General features: G+C 35.8%; 1 protein-coding gene across 1 annotated transcript in view; it reads left to right on the top strand.

Annotated features, from left to right (window-relative positions):
• The window catches only part of B3GLCT (beta 3-glucosyltransferase), a 47,091-nt gene that overhangs the window by 13,982 nt on the left and 10,367 nt on the right, over positions 1-22,742 (top strand). Inside the window, exons 5-10 of the mRNA XM_015641981.2 lie at positions 9,873-9,949; positions 13,374-13,485; positions 15,953-16,089; positions 16,929-16,992; positions 19,504-19,635; positions 20,530-20,599. Of these exons, the coding sequence (XP_015497467.1) occupies positions 9,873-9,949; positions 13,374-13,485; positions 15,953-16,089; positions 16,929-16,992; positions 19,504-19,635; positions 20,530-20,599 (592 nt within the window). The remainder of the gene's footprint in view (positions 1-9,872; positions 9,950-13,373; positions 13,486-15,952; positions 16,090-16,928; positions 16,993-19,503; positions 19,636-20,529; positions 20,600-22,742) is intronic.

The raw sequence follows: 22,742 nt of genomic DNA, 5'->3' as shown, positions 1-22,742 counted from the left end.
TTCAGATACAATGTGTGCAGAGAGGATTATGGTGTCAGTCATTAAACCCAAGGATTTTAGTTGAGTTCTGAAACTGATGTTGCAGAATATGAGTAATGAAAAGTCCAGTAAGCAGAAGTACAAATGGTTTCAGTGAGGCTGAAATAAAAGCATGTTTTGTGGGAGAGAGGTGAAATCTTTTTATAATCAGAGTTGTACCTGAAGCTGACCTGGCTTTTAAGAACCTTTATTGCCTTAGTAAGGAGATGCCTTTATTGAAATGCTGAAATGATGATGCTTTTCAAGTATTAAAGGTTACCTCTTCAACAGCAGTCATGGTGTCTTAAGAGAAGCAGTGATGGAAATCCCACCAATAATCTCATATCTGAAACTTGGGATAAGGGGAACTCCATCAGTGTATAACAAAAAAAAAAATAAACAGGCATAACCAGCAGGTTCTTGGTACATCTTGATTATTTTGGTCAACTGACAATGCCACTGTGAGACACTACCCAGTAATGCTGATTGTGGAGATCTCTGCAATCCTACAAACCAACATTTGAAGTCGGCATTTTTCACTGCAAAGAAGACATATGAACTTATTAGTTTCAGGCAATAAAAAGTTAAATCCTTGTGTTTTCAAAGACAACTGCTGCATGAAAACAAAAGACTGAGTCATCAGGTTCACTCCTCCATTGATACAGGCCCAGGCAATAGATGTTTAGTCCATAAGAGGTCTCATTAGTTATTTTCTGCTAGTTTAAAATGAGAAATGGAATCCAGCTGCTAGATTTCATTAGACCAGTATATATGTTTCATTTCAAAATGGATTAAGTTACTGACGTTAATCTTTACAAGTGATTTGTCCATTTATTTTCTGTTATTGTGTACTTAAAACATTTTTGTAATGTGAAACCAATCTGTAATTCTGGTCACCAGTAGATATCAGAATTTTGTTCTTGCATAGAAACTTCAGTTAGAATTTAGCAATGGCAAAAATTCACAACAGTTTCTACCAATCTTCTTAGTTTTCTGAGATTCCTGAACATTTTACCTCTGTAAATTAGACCTCTGTAAGAAGCACCAAATAAGAATAAAGAAGCTTTTGGGAGTGTAAAATGGTAATACTTGGGACTATGCCCTTTCTGTCTTAAAGAAGTCAAAATCAGGGTTACTTTTTGGCTATTGCATTTAAACGAGAAAACAGGTAAAATAAATATTTTGAAAAATTACCAGTTTAGATGCAGTCAGTGTTTTTTAGTTGCCTGTGATTGTGACGCTGTTTAGAAGACAAAAGTCTGTATATTTCCCTATGAAAGCTGGTCTAGTAAAGTGGGAGATTTTTTTGCTTTGGGTCCTTGAGGATTCTTACATTGAACACCCTTGACCAATTCAAAAAACTAAAGTTTTTCCTTAAAAGTGTAGAGATCAAATGGGGTCCTATGTTTATTAACCAGAAGAACTATAGCAAATTAATACTGTTCATTATGGAGTTACAATAAAAAAGCAACCTATACAATAAAAAACCAAAACACTGAAACAAAAATCCAGTAAGGTAAGAATATTTTAAAATGGATACCATGTAGTATTGGAAAATGAAAAGGAGTAGCACATATTTCCATGTGAGTAATAGATGATGTGAAGTATGAGTTCTGACATAATTTGCTTGAGGCTGTTCAGAATTAATGTCATAAATTCAATGCAATCTGTAATATACCTATTGCTTCAATCTTCAGATACTTGCTCAGATTCAGGATTCTAGTATGAAAACCCTGTTTACTTCTCTCCCTCCTGTAATGACTTCCCATTTCCTGGAAGCCACTTTCCATCTGAGACTGATCAGGCAATTCATTTTTTGATCCTGCAGTTTTAACAAGGTTTAACAGATTATATTTAAGTGAAGTGTTGGGCTCTGTTCTGACCTGCCCCTCCATCTCCGTGGCTGCAATAGTTTGTCTTTATGGCAAGGCTTTCCACCATATCAAGATCAACCCTATTTTTTAAATTAAAACAGGTATGTTTTTAACTTCAAAAACTTTAAACTTTTTGATTTCTCAGTATTACTAGATCGGTTCTCTTTGTTTTTTTGTGTAAAATAATAGTGTGCCCTTTGTTTATTTCCTAGCAACAACTTTTTTTTTTTTTTACAAGGATTTATTCATTCTTGTGTTTGCAACATCATCCACAACTTCAATATTTACGTTTATTTTCCTAATCTGTCCATAAAAGTACACTTAGATTATGTGGGGAGAACTTGCAGTATAAAACCTTAATAAGAGTGTGCATTTAAGTGGTCAGTATATGAAGTTCCTATTTCTACTTGGTTATCCATGTTAGCACCTATGTTTGTTTTATGTTGTGTTACTTATTCTGCTTGCATACATTGCCTAGTATCAGTATGGACTTGGTCATTTTTCTTTGTTTTTCTTCATAATGCTTCATTCCTTTAGGATTTACATTTTAAAGTGCAACTGCTCATTCTGAGGCTTCAATATTTGGGTGCTCAAGTTGTGAAATGCTTCTAAACTGTTGTTTTGAAAGATGAGGTACAATCAAAATAAAATCTTTTGGAACTGTTCCAGGAAAAGTGTACAAAAGGTACTGTTTAGTTTTGAAAATGTATTTTGGAGTTCTCTTAAATCTCTTCAAGGTCAACTTACAGGGCTTTACACATTTGAGTGACTTTTGTTTTATCTTTGCTTTCCTCCAGCTGTTCTCCTAGCTTTTTGTTTTAATTGTTTGATCTTTGACTTTCTACTACACCCTTGATTCTCATTCTGCAAAGGTACTGGCATCCTTTTGACAATTGCTGGCTTTGTTATCAGCAGAATTGATGTCTAGCTCATTAACTGTTGAAACTGTAAAAGTTACCTACTCTCAGTGCTGGAAGGTGAACAGGATCTTTTTCCTCTAATGGATGCTCAGCAGATTTGAAGGAATTTGTAGAAGTTGGATAACTCTGCACTAATGAGCTCTTTTAAATGTTTTAGTAGTGGTGAATGGGCTCCCCTCAGCCCTGCCTTACACATCATATACCATTTTTATATAGCTGCTTTTACCAGTCAAATATGTGGTAACTTCCTTCGCTTTTTTTAATGCAGAAAATAGGACCTGTCACCTCACAGACATGTCCTGTCACGTTAGGGCAAAATATAGACAAGAAATTCAGAAGTTTAAAGTGCTTTAGGCTAAGTATCTCTCAGCCTCTCCAGCAGCAATCTCTGCATACTTAATAAGATTTGAACAAACCTGTTTTACTAAGATATTTCTTTTCTTAGTAAAGAATAAGAGATTGCTATAAAGCTTCCTCCTCCACTGCTGCTGGCTATATTAAAATTGCTCAGTTATCTTTGAATATAGTGCTCAAGTATACATGAGAGTAGAATTACTAAATCATCAGATTAAAATCATTACCTGGTGACAGTTGTTTTATTCTTGTAAATTCTTCTGAGCGTCTATACTGGTACTTGAAATACATTCACCAAATTTCTTGCCTTGTGGAAGCTTCTTTCTGCTCTGCTCTTCCTTCTCTTCTTCCCTAGTTGAAAAAGGTACATTAGATTTTCTTGGCCAGAGCCTGTTGTGGGGAAGGGACCTGCTCCCCCGTGTATCACAGTGATGTAGCTTGGGAGACAACCATCTCAATCTTGCTGTCAGTGAAAGATGCTTCAGGCTTTCCATGAATATAAAAATCTACTTACACTGCTAATCTTATTGGTATTAAAAGAAGCAGCTGAACCCTGTACATTTCTTAATTTCATTGCTTGAATCATAGAATCATTAAGGTTGAAAAGGTCTCCAAATCATCAAGTCTTTGACTGAATACCACCACACCCATTAAACCTTATCAGGAAGTGCCACACCTGCTCAGTTGTTTGAACACTTCCAGGGATGGTGACCCCACCGCTGCCCTGGGAAGCTTGTTCCAATGATTAATCACTCTTTCAGTGAAGGAACCTGTCCTAATATCCAACCTGAAGTGTTTATATGCACTAGTTGGGATTGACAAAGATTTTGCTTTTAAGTAAAAACTCACTTTACATGCTAATATTATCAACTAAAATATTAAAATCTTATCTTAAACACATTCTAAACGAAGATCTTACTCAGACCAGTTGGCAACATAATTATAGTGGTTCATCTTTAATTTTGGCTTTCATGAATAATAGCTATGTACTGTATACCACATCTGTCTTTTGTATGATTGGATTTATTTAGAATTCTTGTAAACTTTGAGCTGTGGAGAAAGTATTCCTTGCTGCCTTTTATTCACTCAAGTAAAGAGCAAACAAATGGCACTTTACTGCAATATATTGTTGTCATCCTAGGCTACGGTCTTATTATACACATCTGTGGTAGCATTTATAATAAGCACTCAAAACTTTTCCAGATTTTTTTCCCCATCATTTTATTTGTCTTGTTACAAAATAAGGTCTAATTTGTTAATTTGCACGCAGTACTTGATCTTGATTTGTGAAAGCAGGGTGATGCTATGGTCTTTCACTGAACTCTCTCAAATTAAATGTAATATATTATGAAAACTCAATTATTTTTTAAAATAACTGGGCATGTGAGAGTAGAACAGAAGTAGAAATTATCTCTAATGGAAAATAGTATATTATACTGTATTACTTTAGGCGTCCTGAGGAGCAAAAGATTATTGGAAACCATTCCTTATTAGAAACATGGGTTTTGTTGTTGTGGATTATAATATAAAAAAAAAAATAAATAAGGTTTTTGCACCTTATTGTGGCCTTTCAGTACTTAATGGGGGTTTATAAAGAAATATGGGAACAGACTTTTTAGAGGGCCTGTAATTATAAGGAAAGGGTAAAGTTTGTAAACTGAAGGAGAGTAGTTGCAGACTCAACATAAGGAGGAAATTTTTTACAGTGATGATGAAACACTGACAGTTTGCCAGAGAGGTGGTAGATATCCCATCCCAGGAAACATTTAAGATCATTTTGGTGGGGGCTCTGAGCCATCTGAGGTAGCTGAAGGTGTCCTTGCTCACTGGAGGGGCTTGAACTAGAGCTTTAAAGGTTCCTTCCAACTCAAAACTGTTGTAGAATTCTATGAATGAAGCCTAAAGGGAGAAACAGAGCAAGGAATTAAATTGACTGGATGACTTTGGAGAAACTCTTAAATAACTGATGTGTTAAATAGAAGCAAAGTTATTTTACAGTGGCATTGTAAAATAGTACTTTATATCACCCATGCATTTTATTTGAATGGGATTACTGAAATAATATTTTGTCCTGAGTTCTTGGAAATGAGGCTCTGATAGAATTGATGCTTATGTCTTTAAAACATGAAAAATATTTGAAATGTGCATGGTAATTTTCAATATTTAAGAAAATTGCTAGAATGTAGAGAAGATGTAGTGTTTGGTATGATGTTTGAAGCTGGCAGTTTCCATTAAATTGTCTGACCCGCTGGGTTTAGGGGTAGGAGGTTTGCTATTACTCTTTTAACTATTGCTATTGGCATTACTTCCTTTAGAAATCCTTCAGGATGTCTACAGAATTGTCATGTTTTTGAAAGTAAAGCTGTAGGGAGACTTCAGTATGTATTCCACAGCTTTACTTTGTCATAACAGACATAACAGACGACTGTAAGAGCTTGGCTTATTTAACCTCCCAAGGGAAGGCTGAGAAGGTAGGCTAACTCTGTGTCTTAGGATTGATTGCTGAAAAGAAGACAAAGAGAGTTGGGAAAATGTTCTTATGTGCTTGTAGGGTTTGGAGAGATAGGAAAGCATTTCTGATTCTGGAGCTGTGCAGTTCAGCACCAGTGCTCAGGGTTTAAGATCCCCACTCCTGCCCCTTGGCTCTGGCCTTCATGGGGCGGTTTAATAAGCACAAAGCACAGAGATGATCTGTGCAAGACACCTTCAAATATCAGCAAACTGGACTCATTAGTAGCAAATTCCCATACACTACTTCATTTTTCTCTGGTGTATTCCAAGATGGCTTTTTGCTCTGCTCAGGTGACTCAGTAATAAAACAATGAACACATTACTGTCGTGTTTTGTATTTCACTGCAGTTCTGTATCCATGTCGTACTTGCAAAATCACGTCACACAGGACATATAATTAATAGTGCTGAGCAAGATCTAGTTTGAGTTGTGTTCTAATAAAGCGTGTTCTCACAGAAGAATACACTTAGGGCAAGGTTTGGTTATGCTTAGATGAAATTCAGTGAACTCTTTTGCAGGAAAACAAAGCAAACACAATTCTGCTACAGGATTATAGAGGATGTGACCTAGCCTGGAAATCCCATTTTAGCTGGGGTTGATCTCTGCCATCCTGGGTGCATACAGAAGCCCATTTTGACCTTGTAGTCTGTGAAATGTTAACATCTTTCTTTGTTTTTACATTGTACAGTTTTGTTCTCTATAAATTGCACATTTCTCATAAAGGATTTGGTAGATTAATATGAAATTGCATAATATGCAGAAAGAATACAGATACTTGTTTCAGGTTAATGATTCCCTTACTCAGTTCTTAATTCTTTCATTCTGAATTACCTTTTCTTTATTGCCTTTATATGCTATTCCACCCAAGTTTTTGCATGTTAATGAAGAGAACTATTGATATTTAGATTCAAGAACCAGAGGTCTCTCAATGATATGGTGTGAAATTGATTGTGTCATTAGCATCTTCATACTTAAATAAAAAATACTAGGTGGTTCTAAGGTACAAATGAGGCTCTGTCAGTCTGTGTCCTTTTAGAATTGGTTTGAAAATGTGGATCTAACCCCTTTATTCACACTTAGTTTTTTGTTTACATATAGTTTTGCAATTGTATTCTGTGTATCACTGTGCTGATAGAGTAGGTGGTATTTGGAGTAAAAATGTGTCATATTCATACATGGAGTATGTACTCTCATATTGTATTTCCAACCACAAGCAATTTCTTGGCTTTGCCCTTTAAAGTCAGCTCAGTTGTGAAAGTGGGGATAGTTTCTCAGTCTTCAAAAAGTGATTAAATTATTTTATTTAGATTATAAGATACTTTACTTGTGTCTTATGTGAAATGGTTGGTATGTGTGAAAACACATGTGCTTTGTAACTGTGGAAAAAAATAGTTCCAAGCTAGAATAACCAGTGAATGCAGTACAGGCCATGGATGCATTTGTGGGAGAGTTTTATGAGATAGACAAGCACAGTGTGCAAGTTACATTTCATTACCTTGACTGCACATGCCCTTCCACTCCTCAGAACTGACACCAAGTACGTTTGGCTTTTTTGTTCTGTCCTTGTACTGAAGACAGAATAAATAAAATGTGTAGGTCAGCCCAGTTCCACTAGGTTCAGAGTGAAAATACATAAAATGAGAAAGAAAAAGCAACAGAAACTGTCCTGTATTTTTGAAAGAGGCTGTTTTACCTTTACAGTGTGTTTTAAGCATCTCCTTTATTAAATTAGAATTGATGCATGGTTATGGATGAATGGAAGGAAAGGATCATGCAGGACATGTATTTTCAAGTTTTAGAGGAAGCTGGGTAGAGAAAGAGAGCAGGTTTATGATAATGTCAAAGGGAAAAGATACCTTGTAAAAGTATTGGATTAATTCAAGATGAGAGTGTTTTTTCTTTATCATCTTTGCTCTGCACAAAGGAAATGGCTGGGCTTTTTTGTTAAAGAGGAGATAACTGAGTATATGGTACTTAGCTACTTAGATTATGTAATTTACTTTGTACATTTTCCATGGGTAAATGCTGTTTGTATCAAAAATGACTCCAGTTTCAGCCTTCAGTGTGATAGAGACACTGAGTATGTTATTATTATTAACTAATTTTTTTTCTTTTCCGGATCCTATTGTTCATAAAATACATGGCTGCCAACAAATATTAGCATAACTGCTTTTGTTTGTAAAAATAAATGTTCTTGTAAAGACAGAGGTCTGCCCTTTTATCTTCCTATCTGCAGTCCCATAAGTAAGCATAATTTTATAGTTTCACCATAAAGTTAAACCAAAAATAAATGAAAGTAAATAAATCTAAGTAAATAAAATCAATAAAGATAAAACTATACCAAAGTAAATTTTACCATTTTCACATTTTAGTGAAATACAAGATGTTGAGAATACCATGACTAAGATTTGCCACTTCCACAAAATAGCTCTGAACTTTTGGTTTTTCAGTAAAGTGAAAGCCAGTATATTTGTTAGGTTGGCTTGAACTGGAACCTTTAATCAGAAATACTGATTTTTGAGATGCAGCTGAATATCCTGTTCCAAATTAGAGTTTTGGCATTGTTTCTTTTCAATTTGGGTTATTCCAATAGCATAAATCCTTATTTTGTGTAATATGAATGCACTCCTGAGAGACACAGTTATTCCTTAGAGTGGTAGAGATGTTTACTGTATGAAATTTGTAGTTTTTATGTATTTCTAGGTGCTGTGCTTACCTGCTATTAAAAAGGATTTAAACTTGACAGTCAGCAAATAGTATAAAATTTATTTTAGAGCTTTTCTTAGAAAATAAATTATTTTTTGTGTTTAAGTGTGATTTTTATGTTAATGGCATCGTTCTCAAAAAGCATCATCAAGCAGGAATGTTTGGCACATGCAAGCTGTAAGCAGAAAAGGATTAGGGCTTGGACCTCTCTCTGGTTTTGGGAACACAGACCTCCAAATACAGACACAAATACACAAAGCCTCCTGCCCAGGAGTTAGAAATGGAATTTAAGGAGAATACAAGAAAGACTGCAGTGATCAGAGCAGGGCATGGCCAGACAAGTGTCCTGACCAGCAATTTGTTACAAGTGACCAACTCCCTTTCCCCCCTGTACTTACTGATGATTTTTCCTCCTTGTCCTGGTTTTAGCTAGGATAGGGGAAGAGAGGGGTTGAGTGGGCCTAATTTCCAGCTGGGCTTAAACCACTCCTCAATCCACCATGATTTGCTGATCTCAACCCACCTCTTTCGCTAACCTTTTGCTCTTTCCTAAGTGTTTCATGTGAAGTTTTGTGCCAAGCCAAAGTGCTGTTCCCCTGAATGCTGTGGTGAGTGCCATGCTCCTGTGGGCAGTGACCCCCTGCCAGACTGTGAGGTGAGCAGGGAGCCTCTCCCTTCTCTTTAGTTGGTGTCACACCCCAAGAGAATGGTGCTGCAGTGGGGGATTGGGTTTGGTGATGGAGGAAGGTACTGTGTGTGTGTTAAGGGATGTACCTGTATCCAGCTTTTCACATGTATTACAAATCGTGCAGTTTGGTTTATCAGAAGGCTGTGGTTAAAATGGTCTTTTCTTGGAAACTATCCCAAAATGACGGGCATTGGGATCTGCCACATCAAAGGTTTCAAATAACAAAAGAGCAAAGGAACTTATGAGAAATATTTTCCTTTGTAGGGAAGCTTCTTTGATCTTTCAGAAAGAAAAGGATGCTAACTCCTCATTTTTATTTTTGTGTAAATCCATGGGTTTTTGTCACAATGTTAGTGTGACAGGTCGAAGCTCAGCTCAAAGTAAAGAGTGTTAGTACTCTCACTTAAGCTGTGTGTGACAAGATTGTCCAATGGAAGCCTTTGTAGAATACCCTACATTATTTATAAGTATTTCTTTACAGTATGGGATTTTATGGTATGGCAAGGAGATAACTATGCTAGATTGATTACATGGGTTCTTATGCATTTAACTTGAAGTCTGTTAGCTTTATAAGTAAAAGACAGATAAGAAATTATGAGTTGGAAGAAGCACTATCCTTAACTTGCAGTTCACCTTGTTTCATACCATCCTAATTCATCTATTCTTCAGCGCTACTTGCCAGTCAAAACCAATGAAAACTGAGTTGTTGTTCCAGAAAAAAAAAATTAAAGATTAATTGGTGTTTAGGAAGAAAGTACATGTAATTCAAGTTTAATGGGAATATTTTTATTTTTCTTAAAGGAATTGCCTACGGTTTTGCTTATTCATCAGATCGACAGGCATGAAGGTTCATGGACAATATTGCCATTAATGAAAGAGTAAGTGTAATTAATGCCAGTTATTTTCAGAAGTCTTTGTAACCAAGAATATATTTAGTTACTCAGACCTCTTCTTTCAGAAGCATAATTTTTTAATAAATATAATACAAGTTGCAACCTTGTATTTTAACTTTCTTACTGTACTTCCTTTTTTTTTTTGTTTTACAAAGCAATTTTCTGATGAAGTTAATTAAGTCAGAGAAGTCTATTTAAAATAAAAGAACAATAATAGAATTTAACTGAGCAACAGCCTTCTTCAAAGCACTGTGCATTTTAAAATTATTAGGGAAGTAAACTAGTCTAAAGAAACAGCATTTTTAAATGTGGATTTTTCTATCTGGTGCCCAGTTCTTACAGTGTAAGGTGTGAGGTATTACATAAATTTTGATCTTTCAGATTACTTGACTGAATGAAGTTGAATAAATTAAACTAAAACAGATCACAATACCTGCTTGGGTTTTTTATTGCTTATAGTGTTTGTAAGAGGTAGTATGTCTCTGTAGTGAGAAAATGTAGGTTTCAGCATCTTTTTAGATGCTTATATGGCAAGTTTTCATATTAGTATGATCAGAAAAGACAGGTAGTCTCAAGTATTTTTCCTTCTTAGCTTATGCAGATGGCTCCAAGGAGGACATGCTGCATTTACATGGTAGTATCTTGCAATCTGTCAGGAAAAAATTATTTTGCTTCGGAAATCCTCAAGCTCCATGGTACTGAAGGCTATCTTTTGCCTGAAGCTTGCATTTGAAATATGCAGCCTCCTGAGGTTTAATTTAGTTAATATAATTTATTAGACATATTCAGGGTGAGGTTTATATGTCAGAGTGGTTGCAGGCCAGGATACTTTTCCTTGTGCTTTCCATTGCTTTTTGTGTAGTAAAATGAAATTAGTCCTTGTATAGAGGCTGTCTTTGAGATATATGTAAACTGTGAAAAATAGCAAAAGAGATTGGAAGTAAATTGAAAAACTGGAAGATGATGTTCAAACTATCAATCATCTTTGTTTTTTTTTTCCCTGCTTACTCCCGTTTCAATGACCTTGTGGCTCCTCCTCTGAATTATTTATGTCTTGGTGACAGGGCTTACAGATACAGCTCTTACAAGATAGCAAAAGTAAAAAAAACCCCAAAAACACAAGTGCTCATCTGTGTGAGAAAGCAGAAGAAAATTCTTTAGAAATAGAAGAAGAATCTTAAGTAGAGGATTTACATTTTGAGATTTCTGGAATATGAGTTTCCTTGTGTGTACTGTTTCACTTAGTACTTTTGGTGAATGAAGACATGGAGTAGTTGAGAAGTATGTTGGTGTTTTGAAGCTTTTATTGTTTTGTTTTCTCAATGGACAAAAGAGAGGGAAGGGAGTTCAGCCCATCCTGCTGCAGCTGATGATGCTTTTAATTGTGATGTAAGATGCGTCTGCATCAGAAAACTGCTGTGAAAATAATAGATTTCTCAGTCCTGTAGTTATCAGCATTTTTAAGGAGGTCGCTAAGCAGTTGTGAAAATTCTTAATTTTTAGTTCTTGGGCACAGGTTAAGTTGGACAAGATAATTAATTTCAGAAGATACAATCTGGATGTCTTATGATACAATATCCTTGCTGTGCCCAGAAGGCTGCTACATTTCTTCTCAGTAACCATGCTCATTCAGCAGAGAAGAAATCCATTTTTAAAAAATTACCCAAAACAGGATCTTATCTGGGTATCTCCAATGTCTCCTTGCAGTCTCAACTCTAAACTTTTGTGCTCTGAGGTCTCCATAAGACTCTCTTGAAGACCTTAAGTACTTAGCCTTGAGAATCATTCTGTTTGTCTATCAATAGCTAGAGGAGATGCTCATTATTTTTGTGAACTTATCTGTGCTATATTTGCAAGATGCAGTAATTCTTTTTGTAGGGGTCATTCTTGTGTTTTCCCCTTGCCCTTCACCCACCTGCTTTTATGTAAATCCAGACATTTCTGTCTTGAAGTTCAAGCTGAGCACTAAGGTGTGACAGAAAAGCCTGCAGTCTTCACAGGGTGTTAATTACTGTACATATTAAAAAACATGAGATGTGTCTGATGCCCTTTCTGTACTTGTTTGTTAGGTTTTAGAGGGGCAGTAGGAAGTGTTTTTCCCACTTAACTGTGTCTTGCTTGCTTGGCTGAATGGCAGAGGGTTGCCTGGATTTCAGTGTTGACTATGCACCAATTATATGACATTATGAAAGGATGAGTGATGAGTTCTTCTGGCTACTGGAGTTTAGCAGATGAGATTTCTGCTTAAGTGTGTTAAGCAGAAAGCAGTGAATGGTCAAATACTGTTGCAAGACACAGAGGAAAGGTAGCTTAACAGGAAGATGACTCTCATGATACTGTAGAGAAAATTATTTCTACTCCAGCCCAAACCAGCAAAATACTTGGTCCCAGGTGAAAAAAGACTGAACTAATCTAACACCTGGCAACCATCTGGTGCTTCTAGCATGTTACTGCAATACCTGCAGAGGTAGGTAACATTTTCTAGCTTAAGTATTTCTCAGATGATGGGTTCAGGTTTTCATGTGGTATTTGGGTTTGGGGGTTTTTTTTAGGCAAACATGATTCCCTAAAACATAAATGATCCAATCAACCTTTTTAGCATACTTCTGCTGACTTATATTTCTGCTGTTTCTTTTCATTGCTGATTTTATCAGTAGAAAGTGCTTTGGAAAAAGCAGACTGTGATGTTCACAGATACTGGTTTACTTTTCCTCAGATGATTTGTTAAATGGAATCAATGTAAAAGGCATGCAAAGGAAACTGGGAAAATAAAGAGTGGAGTTTTTCTCCATTAGGATGTTATTAATCAATACAGCTCATTTTTGATGAGTAGTGGAAGAAGTAAGGTTAGAGGAATAGAGAAACAAGGAATGACATTTTTCTGAAGGATTCAGGAATCCTGCATTGAGATTATTGTTATCTTTGAGGAATCCCTTCAGTGTGTAGTTCCACTGTACTGGAAAAGCTAATGAAGTTTTTAGATTGGGAATGTTCAGTGTCCAACAGCAGTGACAAAACCTGCCATTAGGCATTTTGATGATGGTTGCAGTGCTGTTAGATTTTAGACAGCCAATGATGGGGCCCCTTGGAAGAAGGGGAAGGTAACTTAAACTGTTATCTGTGGACTTCTGAATTCCTAGGTGGCTATTAGATACATTTCTGAATGGAAATCCTTTATGTATCTCTGTTCCCCTTTTTTCTGCAATAACTGGTGCTTTATAAATACATAGCAGCAGATCCATTCACAGTAGTCCTTTGATGTGTAATTCTAAATCGGTACTAAAATTTTCAGCTTCTGTATAAATGAAGAATTGATGGCAAATTATTTATATTTGGGGAATGTGCCTTGAATTCGCCAGTTTTGTTCATAAGCTACCTTTTTAGTAAAATGTTTATTTCTTTTTTTTAGCTTCTCTGTTACCTATGGTAGGAACACCTCATGGATTTTCTTCTGTGAAGAAGATACACGAATACAAGTCTTAAAACTACTAGAAACACTCGGAAGATTTGACAAGTCTAAGGTGAAATAAACATTTAGAGATTTGACTTTTTTTTTTTTGAGTGTGATTGAGTGTGTTTTGCCAAATGTTGGAAAAGATGTGTTCAAACACCTTGAAAGAGGGGCACAGATTTCTGTTGCTGAGGCTGAGAACAAGGTATTTAACATGAAACAATACAAGCACCTGTATAGCTGTTGAAGAACTGTTAAAGTCAAGCAGAGAAACCATTTTCTTCTGTGAATAGTCTGAAAATTATGTACCATAAATAAAAATATGAATATAGTCTGTTTTGTGGTCCCTCCTCCCCATTTTCCTGTCTGCTATCAATTCTGATTATCATCAGACTGAATGACTGATGCTAGTTTGTCTCTGATATAAAATAGTAGGGTGTTTAACTTGCATTCTGTTTCTGATCTGTCTTGGTGAGAAGTCTTCTGTAGCTGTTGGGAAAAAAACAACACCAAAGACTTGGAAAAAAACAAATTAGAAGTACAATCACCAAGGAGCAAAGCAAATTTGGCAATGCAACTGACATGAAAGGTGTCAATATTTATAATTTTCAATGTTCAGAAAAAAAACCCACCTTGGTGTCAGCCTGTAATAAAAGAAGCCAAAATCTACTTTGTGAAATATATTTTGCTTCTTTATCATAGTTCTGTTTCAGGACTCACTTTTACTTCTTTTTCAGGCACATGGCCTTGTGGTGTTTTCTCACAGTTCTTTTCTAAAATGGTAATAATAATAAAAATTCAGAGGTCTTACCTTTTAAAACACTTGGTCTTCAAAATGGAGGGCTGAATATATTCAGACCTTTATCCTTTTTTTTTTTTCTGTTTCAGAAACACCTACTTATAATTGATATTCTCAGAATAGAAACATGAACATTTTTGTTCTAGCTGCTGCCCTTCTGCCAGTTTTACTCTCTGCTTTGCATTACATATGGGTTCTAATAAAATAACAAATTACATTCCAACCTGCAATAAAAGGAAAATAAAACATATTGCTTTTGTACATAGAAATTGTCATCCTAGTGTAGCAGTCCATCCCTGATTCCTTATATACAGTAGTAGTCCATCAGATACAAAATTTAAGGTGATTTATATCAGAGCTCATTAAATATTCACTTTAAAGTCTCAGCAGTCTGCATAATAAAAGGTTGGTATATGCTTATCTCATTAAGAGGTCTGCAATGGGCCTGTGAATTGTTGATGAATCTGCAGCTTTCCAATGTGGATATGTAGGAATTAGTAACAGAAATATTGAGACTGATACAAGTGTAGTATTGAATGTAATGATGAGTGAAAACAGATGTTTCAAAGCATTGAAGGAGACTGTGGAGAAATTCTAAGAGAATGTCCTGCATTGATAACCAAGGGCATTACTGACTGCAGTAAAAGTGAAAATCAGTGAGAAATGGCTTTAGATACAGACCTCAAGAGAAGCACTCAGATGCTGGATTATAACTGAACATCAGGCAACACTTTTTTATTGTGCAGATGAATGAGCACTGGCCCAAAGATGTTGTGAAGTCTCAGTCCTTGGATATAACTCATGGGCCATTAGGACATGGTCTTGAGCATCCTGCTTTGCAGCTGGACCTGTCTGAGCAGGGGAAGTTAGGCCAGGTGATCCCCAGAGGTCCCTTCCAATCTCAGCCCCTCTGTGATTCTGTGTTTCAGCAGTAGATTGATTCAAACTGGGCTTTCACAGTGGAAGATGGCAGCAAGGTTAAACTAAATTGTATGTGCCACTCCTCTTCCAGTCCTCCTAACAGGGTGACAGACTGCAGCCCCAGAGATGGCTGGAATGGATAACCCAAGTGGATGGGCAGCAATGTGTTAGTAGCTGTTGATACCTGTAAAGTGTATAAAATGTCTTAAGAACAGTTTGTCTTTGAGAATCCTAAGAACACATAAAATGTTGTAGTGAGACAGTGAGGGAATGACAGTTGAAATCTCTTTCTAAGTTCCCTAGTGTAGAAGAGGTCAGAAATTCAAAACTGGTATGTATGAAAATCCTGAATACGGTGCTTTTGAGTGTCTTGTCTAGAGAGCAGTCATTTTGGGAATTCAAATACGGGAGAAGGTTGTCCAGAGAGGCTGTGGACTGTGTTGAAAACATGACTGGACAGAGTCCTGGGCAGCCTGCATTGGGTGATCCTGCTTGAGCAGAGCAATTGGTCTAGATGATCTCAAGAGGCCTGTTACAACCTCAGCCATTCTATGACTCTGGGATTCAGTGTTCTTTGAACAGGTAGAAGCCAAGGCATATCCTGGAGTTTGAAAATGCAACCTGTATTTGATTTCAGAGAACAATCTTTAGTTTGATTTCTTACCAAGTACAGTTTTTTGTCCAGATTATTTATTGTGAACAATATGCTTCCCTTGTTTTTGTTTTCAGGTTTGCTTTATTCAGCATGAATGCAGTCGTCATCTTCACTAAAAGGATGCTGTAGATGAACAAAATTGTTTCCTATATTCCTTTACAGGAGTGGTTTTTAGGTAAAGCATTATATGATGAAGAATCTACGATAATTCACCATTATGCCTTTGCTGAAAATCCTACAGTCTTTAAATTTCCAGATTTTGCTGCTGGTTGGGCACTTAGCATTCCACTTGTTAACAAGTAAGAATTGAATTTTAAGTCACTTCCTGTTTATTCTCCATTATTCTACACATTCAAAGTATAATTATTATAAAAACTTCAAAATGAAACAAGAGTGCAGAAATAGATTTCTCTTTCATTGCTGTGCATGTGGTTTATTTTGCTTCACTCTGCCTACATCACCTAGCTAATAGTTGTCCAGTACTAATTAACTAGTTCAATCCCATATTGTAATTTTAAGAATGCATTCTTCCCCAGACATTGGTTTTATTCTTGGGTTGTAGAGTGGCTGCATTGCCCTCTAGAAGCATTTCTTATGCTGTGCAGGCAAATCATGTATTTATTTCAGCTTAGACACTTAGGTGCTTTCAAATGAGATTTGTAAAGTTCGTAGATTTCAGAAGTTGAATGTATCTTACCATAGCAAGGATCGAAGTTCTCCTGAACTGAAAGTTCCTAAATTCTGTGCTTTATACAATACACAGAGAATACTGTCTGTAGTTTGAGATGCTGATCAATCCTGAGCTTCAAATGCACTGCTGCTTTTAATCTGTTCAAAATTTTATGCCAGACTCTCTGCCTTCTCCAGATGAGAACTTTCTTCTTGTGCAGGAAGAATTTATCAAAGTGTGTATGCTGAATATTAATATTAACATCATGACACTTTTCAGATTTTTTTTAAAAAAGGATTTATATGATAAATATAAGTTGCTTCTTGAGGCAATAAATACAGAAATGTGATTTATCATTATTTTTCCCCTTATAAGATGGTCAGTAGTACCAGCCTCACTTTCCTGCATGCACTAGTGATTGGTTTTCTTAATATGTTTCATTAAATTTCTTCATCTCTAATTGCATAGGCTTGCAAAGAAGTTGAAGAGTGAACCACTCAAATCAGACTTTACGATAGATTTAAAGCATGAGGTAAGCAGATGATGAAAGAAAAATGGCCTCAAAGTTATGTATTTGAATGGTGTTAAATCATAATGGAAATAAGAGATTATTCTTAAACATTACTAAAAAGGTTGACTGCAATGGAATGTTAGATTTCTTTTCCTTCCTTTAGAATATTGTAATACTTTAGAACTATATTTTAAGCATAGAAAAATTCATTAAATGAGCTTGCATTCATATATAAGTCTTCTAAGGATTGCTCAGTAGGGAAGGAGAGAGACTTCCAATTCATGAACCATAAACTGAAGTGGGTAGTATCTCAGTTCTAGCCAGCCTCAGTCACTTTCTGAATCAGACTCTCAGAGCTAACTGAATATGATGGGGTTTGCATTAAATACTCTGCAGAATCTACCTTTGTGTGAACAAGCAGCGCTGCAACTTGCAGCGTGGAAGACTTTTATTTTGTCTCTGGTATGCAACACTTTCAAAAGGTTGGCAGAAGGTATTTCAGACAGTGAGTGAACTGACTGAAAGGGCCATGAGAAGGAGGCTCTGAAAGAGTATCTGTGTTACTTTTTTGGAGGCTTTTTTATTTTTTCTGTATTTAAAATATTTGTGCCATCCAGGGTTTTGTAGTCACCAAAGGGAACTTCTGAACCAGGGTTGGAAGAGGGGCATGAATCTGGAATAAGCTTCTGGCCTGAAATAAGAATATGATTAAGATTAGGAATAAGGAATGTGAAGAAGAAGGAATGAAGAACAGGATTAAGATTTTGGTCTGAAATTATGAGTGATAGTGAAGTAGTTTTAATTATTTTAACACTCCTGAAAAGCATCTATAAATTGGTGTTCTTGTCCAGAAAAAAAAAACATTTACATAAAATTACTCTGCTTTTTCAGATCTTGTAATGGTTATAAACCTCCTCATTTACAACATAAATCTATGCTGTATTTATAGAGTAGCATATAAATATGTAGCATATTTAAATAAATTTAGTTTTATGCAAAACCGTTCTTTTACATAGTTTCCCTGCATTGACTGATGAATTTCTCAAAAACAATTGAATCCCTCTCAGCTTTCATTTTGCTGTGAGAAACAAGACAAGAAGCTGTTTTTCTCCTCTCATTAATTTTTCTCAATGCAAGACCTTGAGCTTCACAATGTCATTTTATTTTAACTTTATTTTAAGACAGAATTGTTCCCAGTGTTCCACTCTACCTCAGCACTAACAAAGTCTCTAAACATATTGTCATAAAAAAAGATCATTAAGAGCCACTCCTTTTATGTGCCACAGATTGCTTAGTAAAAAACAATTGATCACTCGACCAAAAAAATTACTTCCATCCACTTATTATTCTGTTAGCAGGTCTTTGCATATGTTTCATTTCAAATTTATTGCCATCGATAACCTACTTCAGGCCTGTAGTTATTCTTTCTGCACAGTCTCATGTCTCCCTAGAGACAGTTTCATTCCCTCTCATTTATTTAATAAATCACCATCTTCTCTGTCTTAAATCATTTTTATGTCTACGCTCTTCTTGTGTGAATCAAGATTGACAACAAATCAAAGGATATAATCTGTCATTTTTAATGATTGTGTATAATGTTTAAGTTTATAAGAAATGTTTTAGTTTGACAGACTCCTAATAACATATGCCTCTAGTCTTCAGTATTTTATTGTGCTCTGCATCCTTTTTATTATTTCTTTTTTGTTTGTGTTACCTTATTACTTTCCAAGTCTCTGTTTCTTAAATCCGTAACATTTATATCACTTTCATATCTTGCAGATGTGGTAAAATGTTTTTGTCATGCTGCTGCTCACTCGTAGGTTGTTGCTTAGGCTTTTTGTAACTGCACAATATATGGCATATTCCCTGATGCCTATTCACAGCTGGAATTGAATAACAGAATTTTTTGTACATCTAACATTAGATCTAAACTAGGATTAAGACTATTTTTGTCTTTTAATTGTGAATCTGTTTCCAGTAACTGTCTTAGTAACCTTGTGTCATTCTGTGCTACAACCCAAAATGGCACTTGAGCCTCACTTCTGAAATAAAATAGCTTCACACCATTCTAAGGCTTTCTATTGAAATTTCATTTTTCATTGCAAAATTGTAGCACATTATGAATTTTCATAAATAATTAATGATAAGTTACAATTGTCAAATTCTTTGTTGTCTAGGAGCATTGCCTCTTTGTTGGTTCATGTGATAGACATTAATTCTGAGTAGCTGAATTCTGAATTAACACAGGGTCCATTGGTTAAAGGACCCAGGAGCACAAGTACTGTTCTCTATCCTTGCAGTTGCAGGGAGTGACGAGGGAGGAAACAGGAAGAACCAGCAACCAATTCTTGGCTCTGAGCATGGTGCCACTGGCAGAATATGGAGAAATTAGTTAATTCAGTTAATAACTCGGGGACAAATCTGCTACGCCATCCCATACCTTTCACTTTTCTTGTTAATATGATTTCTTTATATGCCCTGAAAATTTTTATCTGGTTTAATTACTGATATAAATGTTTCCAATTCTGATAGATCGCCCTGTACATTTGGCAGAAAGGGGAAGGACCACATCTTACTCCAGTGCCTGAGTTCTGCACAGATGACATGAATTCATATAAGGCTGATCACTGTGCAACAACATTCAGTAATTTTCTGCCACTTTGTGTAAGTACAATATTTTAAATAAATAAATAGTTTGTTCTGGCATTTATCTAGGATGTATTTTGGATATGCTTTCGTGCTTCTGTGGCACAGAATATTTTCTGGCAACTGATATTGCTTATGCTTTAATGAGTCTTTCTACCACAATGTCTGGTTGGTGTATGATCAATAAATTATTTATCCTTACACTCCTTACACAGGGAGATACTGAAGTATAGATGATCTTTTTCTTTCCCTACAGATGGGAATATCACACTTGTTGAGGCTAAAGATAAAATGTAATATAGTATTTGGTGCCTTAAAGTACAACTCATCTCTTCCACCTCTAGGAGAATACATTTATGGTATTATGAGTTAAGTGTAGTTAGAGGTCAAAAAGTGTTCCATGCTTCCAGGAGAGCAAAATTCTAGGTGCCAAAAAGGATAACAAATCAAAGTGGTCAAATGGTTTATTACAGTTGAGGAGATTCAAAGATTTCTAGTGTGTAGCATTTCAGCTGTTTCTTCCAAGTGTGACACAATTTGTGTTCTCATAGTGACTGATTTCAAAGAAATTATGAAAACATTCTTTTTTGGATGAATCATTCTTAGTTCAACAAGTTTTTCTACTCATGGTCTTTTCCCAGTGATAGGGGGTTTAGTTCTTGTTAGAGTACCATATCAATGGAAAAAAACTTTCCAATAATGTTATTTCAGGAATTCTAAACAACCAATGCCTTTTTTTTCAAGAGATAAAAATTTACTTCCTGGTGTATCAAGAGGAACATTCTTCTGCTTGGTAGGCTATACAATGAAAATATATTTTTTGTTTTATTATATGTATGGGCATACATATCCTATAAAATACTATAGGCACAGCCTACACTTAAAAGATTAATTTTTGTTTTGTTCATATAGGGAGAGCCAGTGAATAAGGAAGATGTTTTTGTTGCTGTAAAAACGTGTCGAAAATTTCATGGTGACAGAAGTAAGTTGTTGGCTGGTCAAGGTAGTAGTTCTGTGCAATATACTTCACAAAATGAATATTTAAAAAGCAAGCTGATACATGCTCTCTCTGTAGCTCTTGGGACTAAATGTTTGTGAAACTGACTGGGAAACTGGAAAGTTTTGGAATTACAAACAGCTTATCCTTCAGGTGGAATCTTTTTGCTGTTCAGAGTCCTCAGGAGTGCTGTGAAACGTTTAAGATAAAAAATTGTTTCATTATTAGTCACTGTTGGCAAAAAACTTGTAATTGAATACATAAATTAAAACCTTCATAGGGTCAGCTGATATTGTTGTATGTTGTTGCAATATGAATTAATACAGCAGCTGTTAATGTCCTTCAGTGAGTTTCCCCTAGATAATTGCTTCACTTCTTTTCTTCGTACCAGCAGTGACAATTGTGCAGCTTTTTGGTGGCTGACTTAGAAATTTGAGCAAGCTGAGGTCCCTCATCTCCTCCTTCCTTTTGTCATGCCCTCCTCTCCAGTAAAAGATTGAGCAGTTTATGCTGTCCTGTTGCTTCTAGCCGGTCTATGTGCATGTGAATTTTGTAATGCTTGGAATGAAAGTTTTGTCCCTTCTGGAAATCTGGGCATATGTAGTACTTTGTCCAGCCAGTGCCCCAGATCAAGAGTGTGTGAAACACTATAGCCTGTTTCATCTGAAAGTTCATCTGAAAATTGTAGAGTTACACAAGCAGTGATAGTCACCATGCTAAAAACAGCAAACAAAAAGACCTTAGCACAGCCCAAAAAGATACACACAGCAAGCACTAACATCCTCCTCAGGGGCACAGAAAATACACACAGAGAGACTCTCAGCTTCCACTAACAAATAGTAATGCTCGGCTAAGCTGAGGGAGATCAAGTCTCACAAAGCTTGGAAAGAAAAATTCTAAATCCACCAATTTAACGGAAGATGCTTCGCCTACTTGATGCCACCCACCAGTCTGTTCTAGTTTGCTTCTAGACATTTTGTTAATAAGGAAGAGATTTGTTTCCAGGAATTTGCTTGAATTTTGTGTGCTCTTTAATATTCCAGGTGCATAAAACTCTCTCCGTTAGGCTCAGTTTGTTTATAAGCATAATTTAATTATAATTGGCAAAAAACCTGAAAATTAAGTAATTGGTTAGTAGTTGTACCAGATTTTGAGAGGGTTTTACCACACCTGTTGTCAGAGGACAGGATGAAAGTAAGAGCTCTTTTCTTAACTAAGTCTGGTTAGAAACAGGCAGGTTTTTTTCATAATAAGACTTATGGAATTTTTTTCTTAATGTTACTGCACCTGATGAAGGCACACCTGTAGTATTTTGATTATATAATTATTAGGTTATCTTTAAAGTAGCTTTTGACAAAACAAAAAATTGACTGTCCTGTAATTGGAGTTCACTGAAGAGTTCTCCTTCCTGGATCCATGTTAATTTTTTAACATCAAAATTTTTAAAAAAGAAGATAAAGGAAAAAAAAATAACCTAGGAAGTCAGAAAGAAACATAAGGCCTCAAAAAGATAGCTTAAACATCCTTCAAGAAGCACCTGTTGAGGACTGAGGAAAATTCTTGAACTTTCCTCACAGCTTCCAGTTTTATGCAATAGAGGATAATCTTACTCCAGATTTTGAAAGATTAATGGATGCCAGCTTCAGAGAGCTCTTTTTACCTGGTAAGTCATTCTTTATTGTATGCCAAAAACTACATTAATGCAGCATAAGGCTTGGAAATCGCTGTGCTTTTTAAAGCAGCTAAATTTTACCTCAGAATTTACTTTAATACAACTCTCCTTCTTACACATACCATCTGTAGTTATAAAATAAGTTTTCAAGACTGCAAACATGCATCAGGGTTCTAGAAACAGCAGAAATAAAATGTTGTTAAGAGCTTATAGATGACCTTTAAATATCTCTAGTGGTATTAAAACTTCAGCGTGATCACAAGTATTAATACATATTGATAAATATTTGCATCGTCATCTAATCCAGAATTCCCAGTGGTTTTCTTTGGAAGACACAATTTACCAGCAATTACAAAGTATTGTGGAATTCAATTTACAACTGACATTAGTCTGCATGGTGACACTTCCATCAAGACAAGCAAGGGAAAGAGAAGGACACTTTAGCTAACAGCCCCC

The sequence above is a fragment of the Parus major genome, chromosome 1 (genome assembly GCF_001522545.3).
Source record: "Parus major isolate Abel chromosome 1, Parus_major1.1, whole genome shotgun sequence".
Taxonomy (NCBI): Eukaryota; Metazoa; Chordata; class Aves; order Passeriformes; family Paridae; genus Parus; species Parus major.
This window is presented reverse-complemented; position numbering and strand designations above follow the sequence as displayed.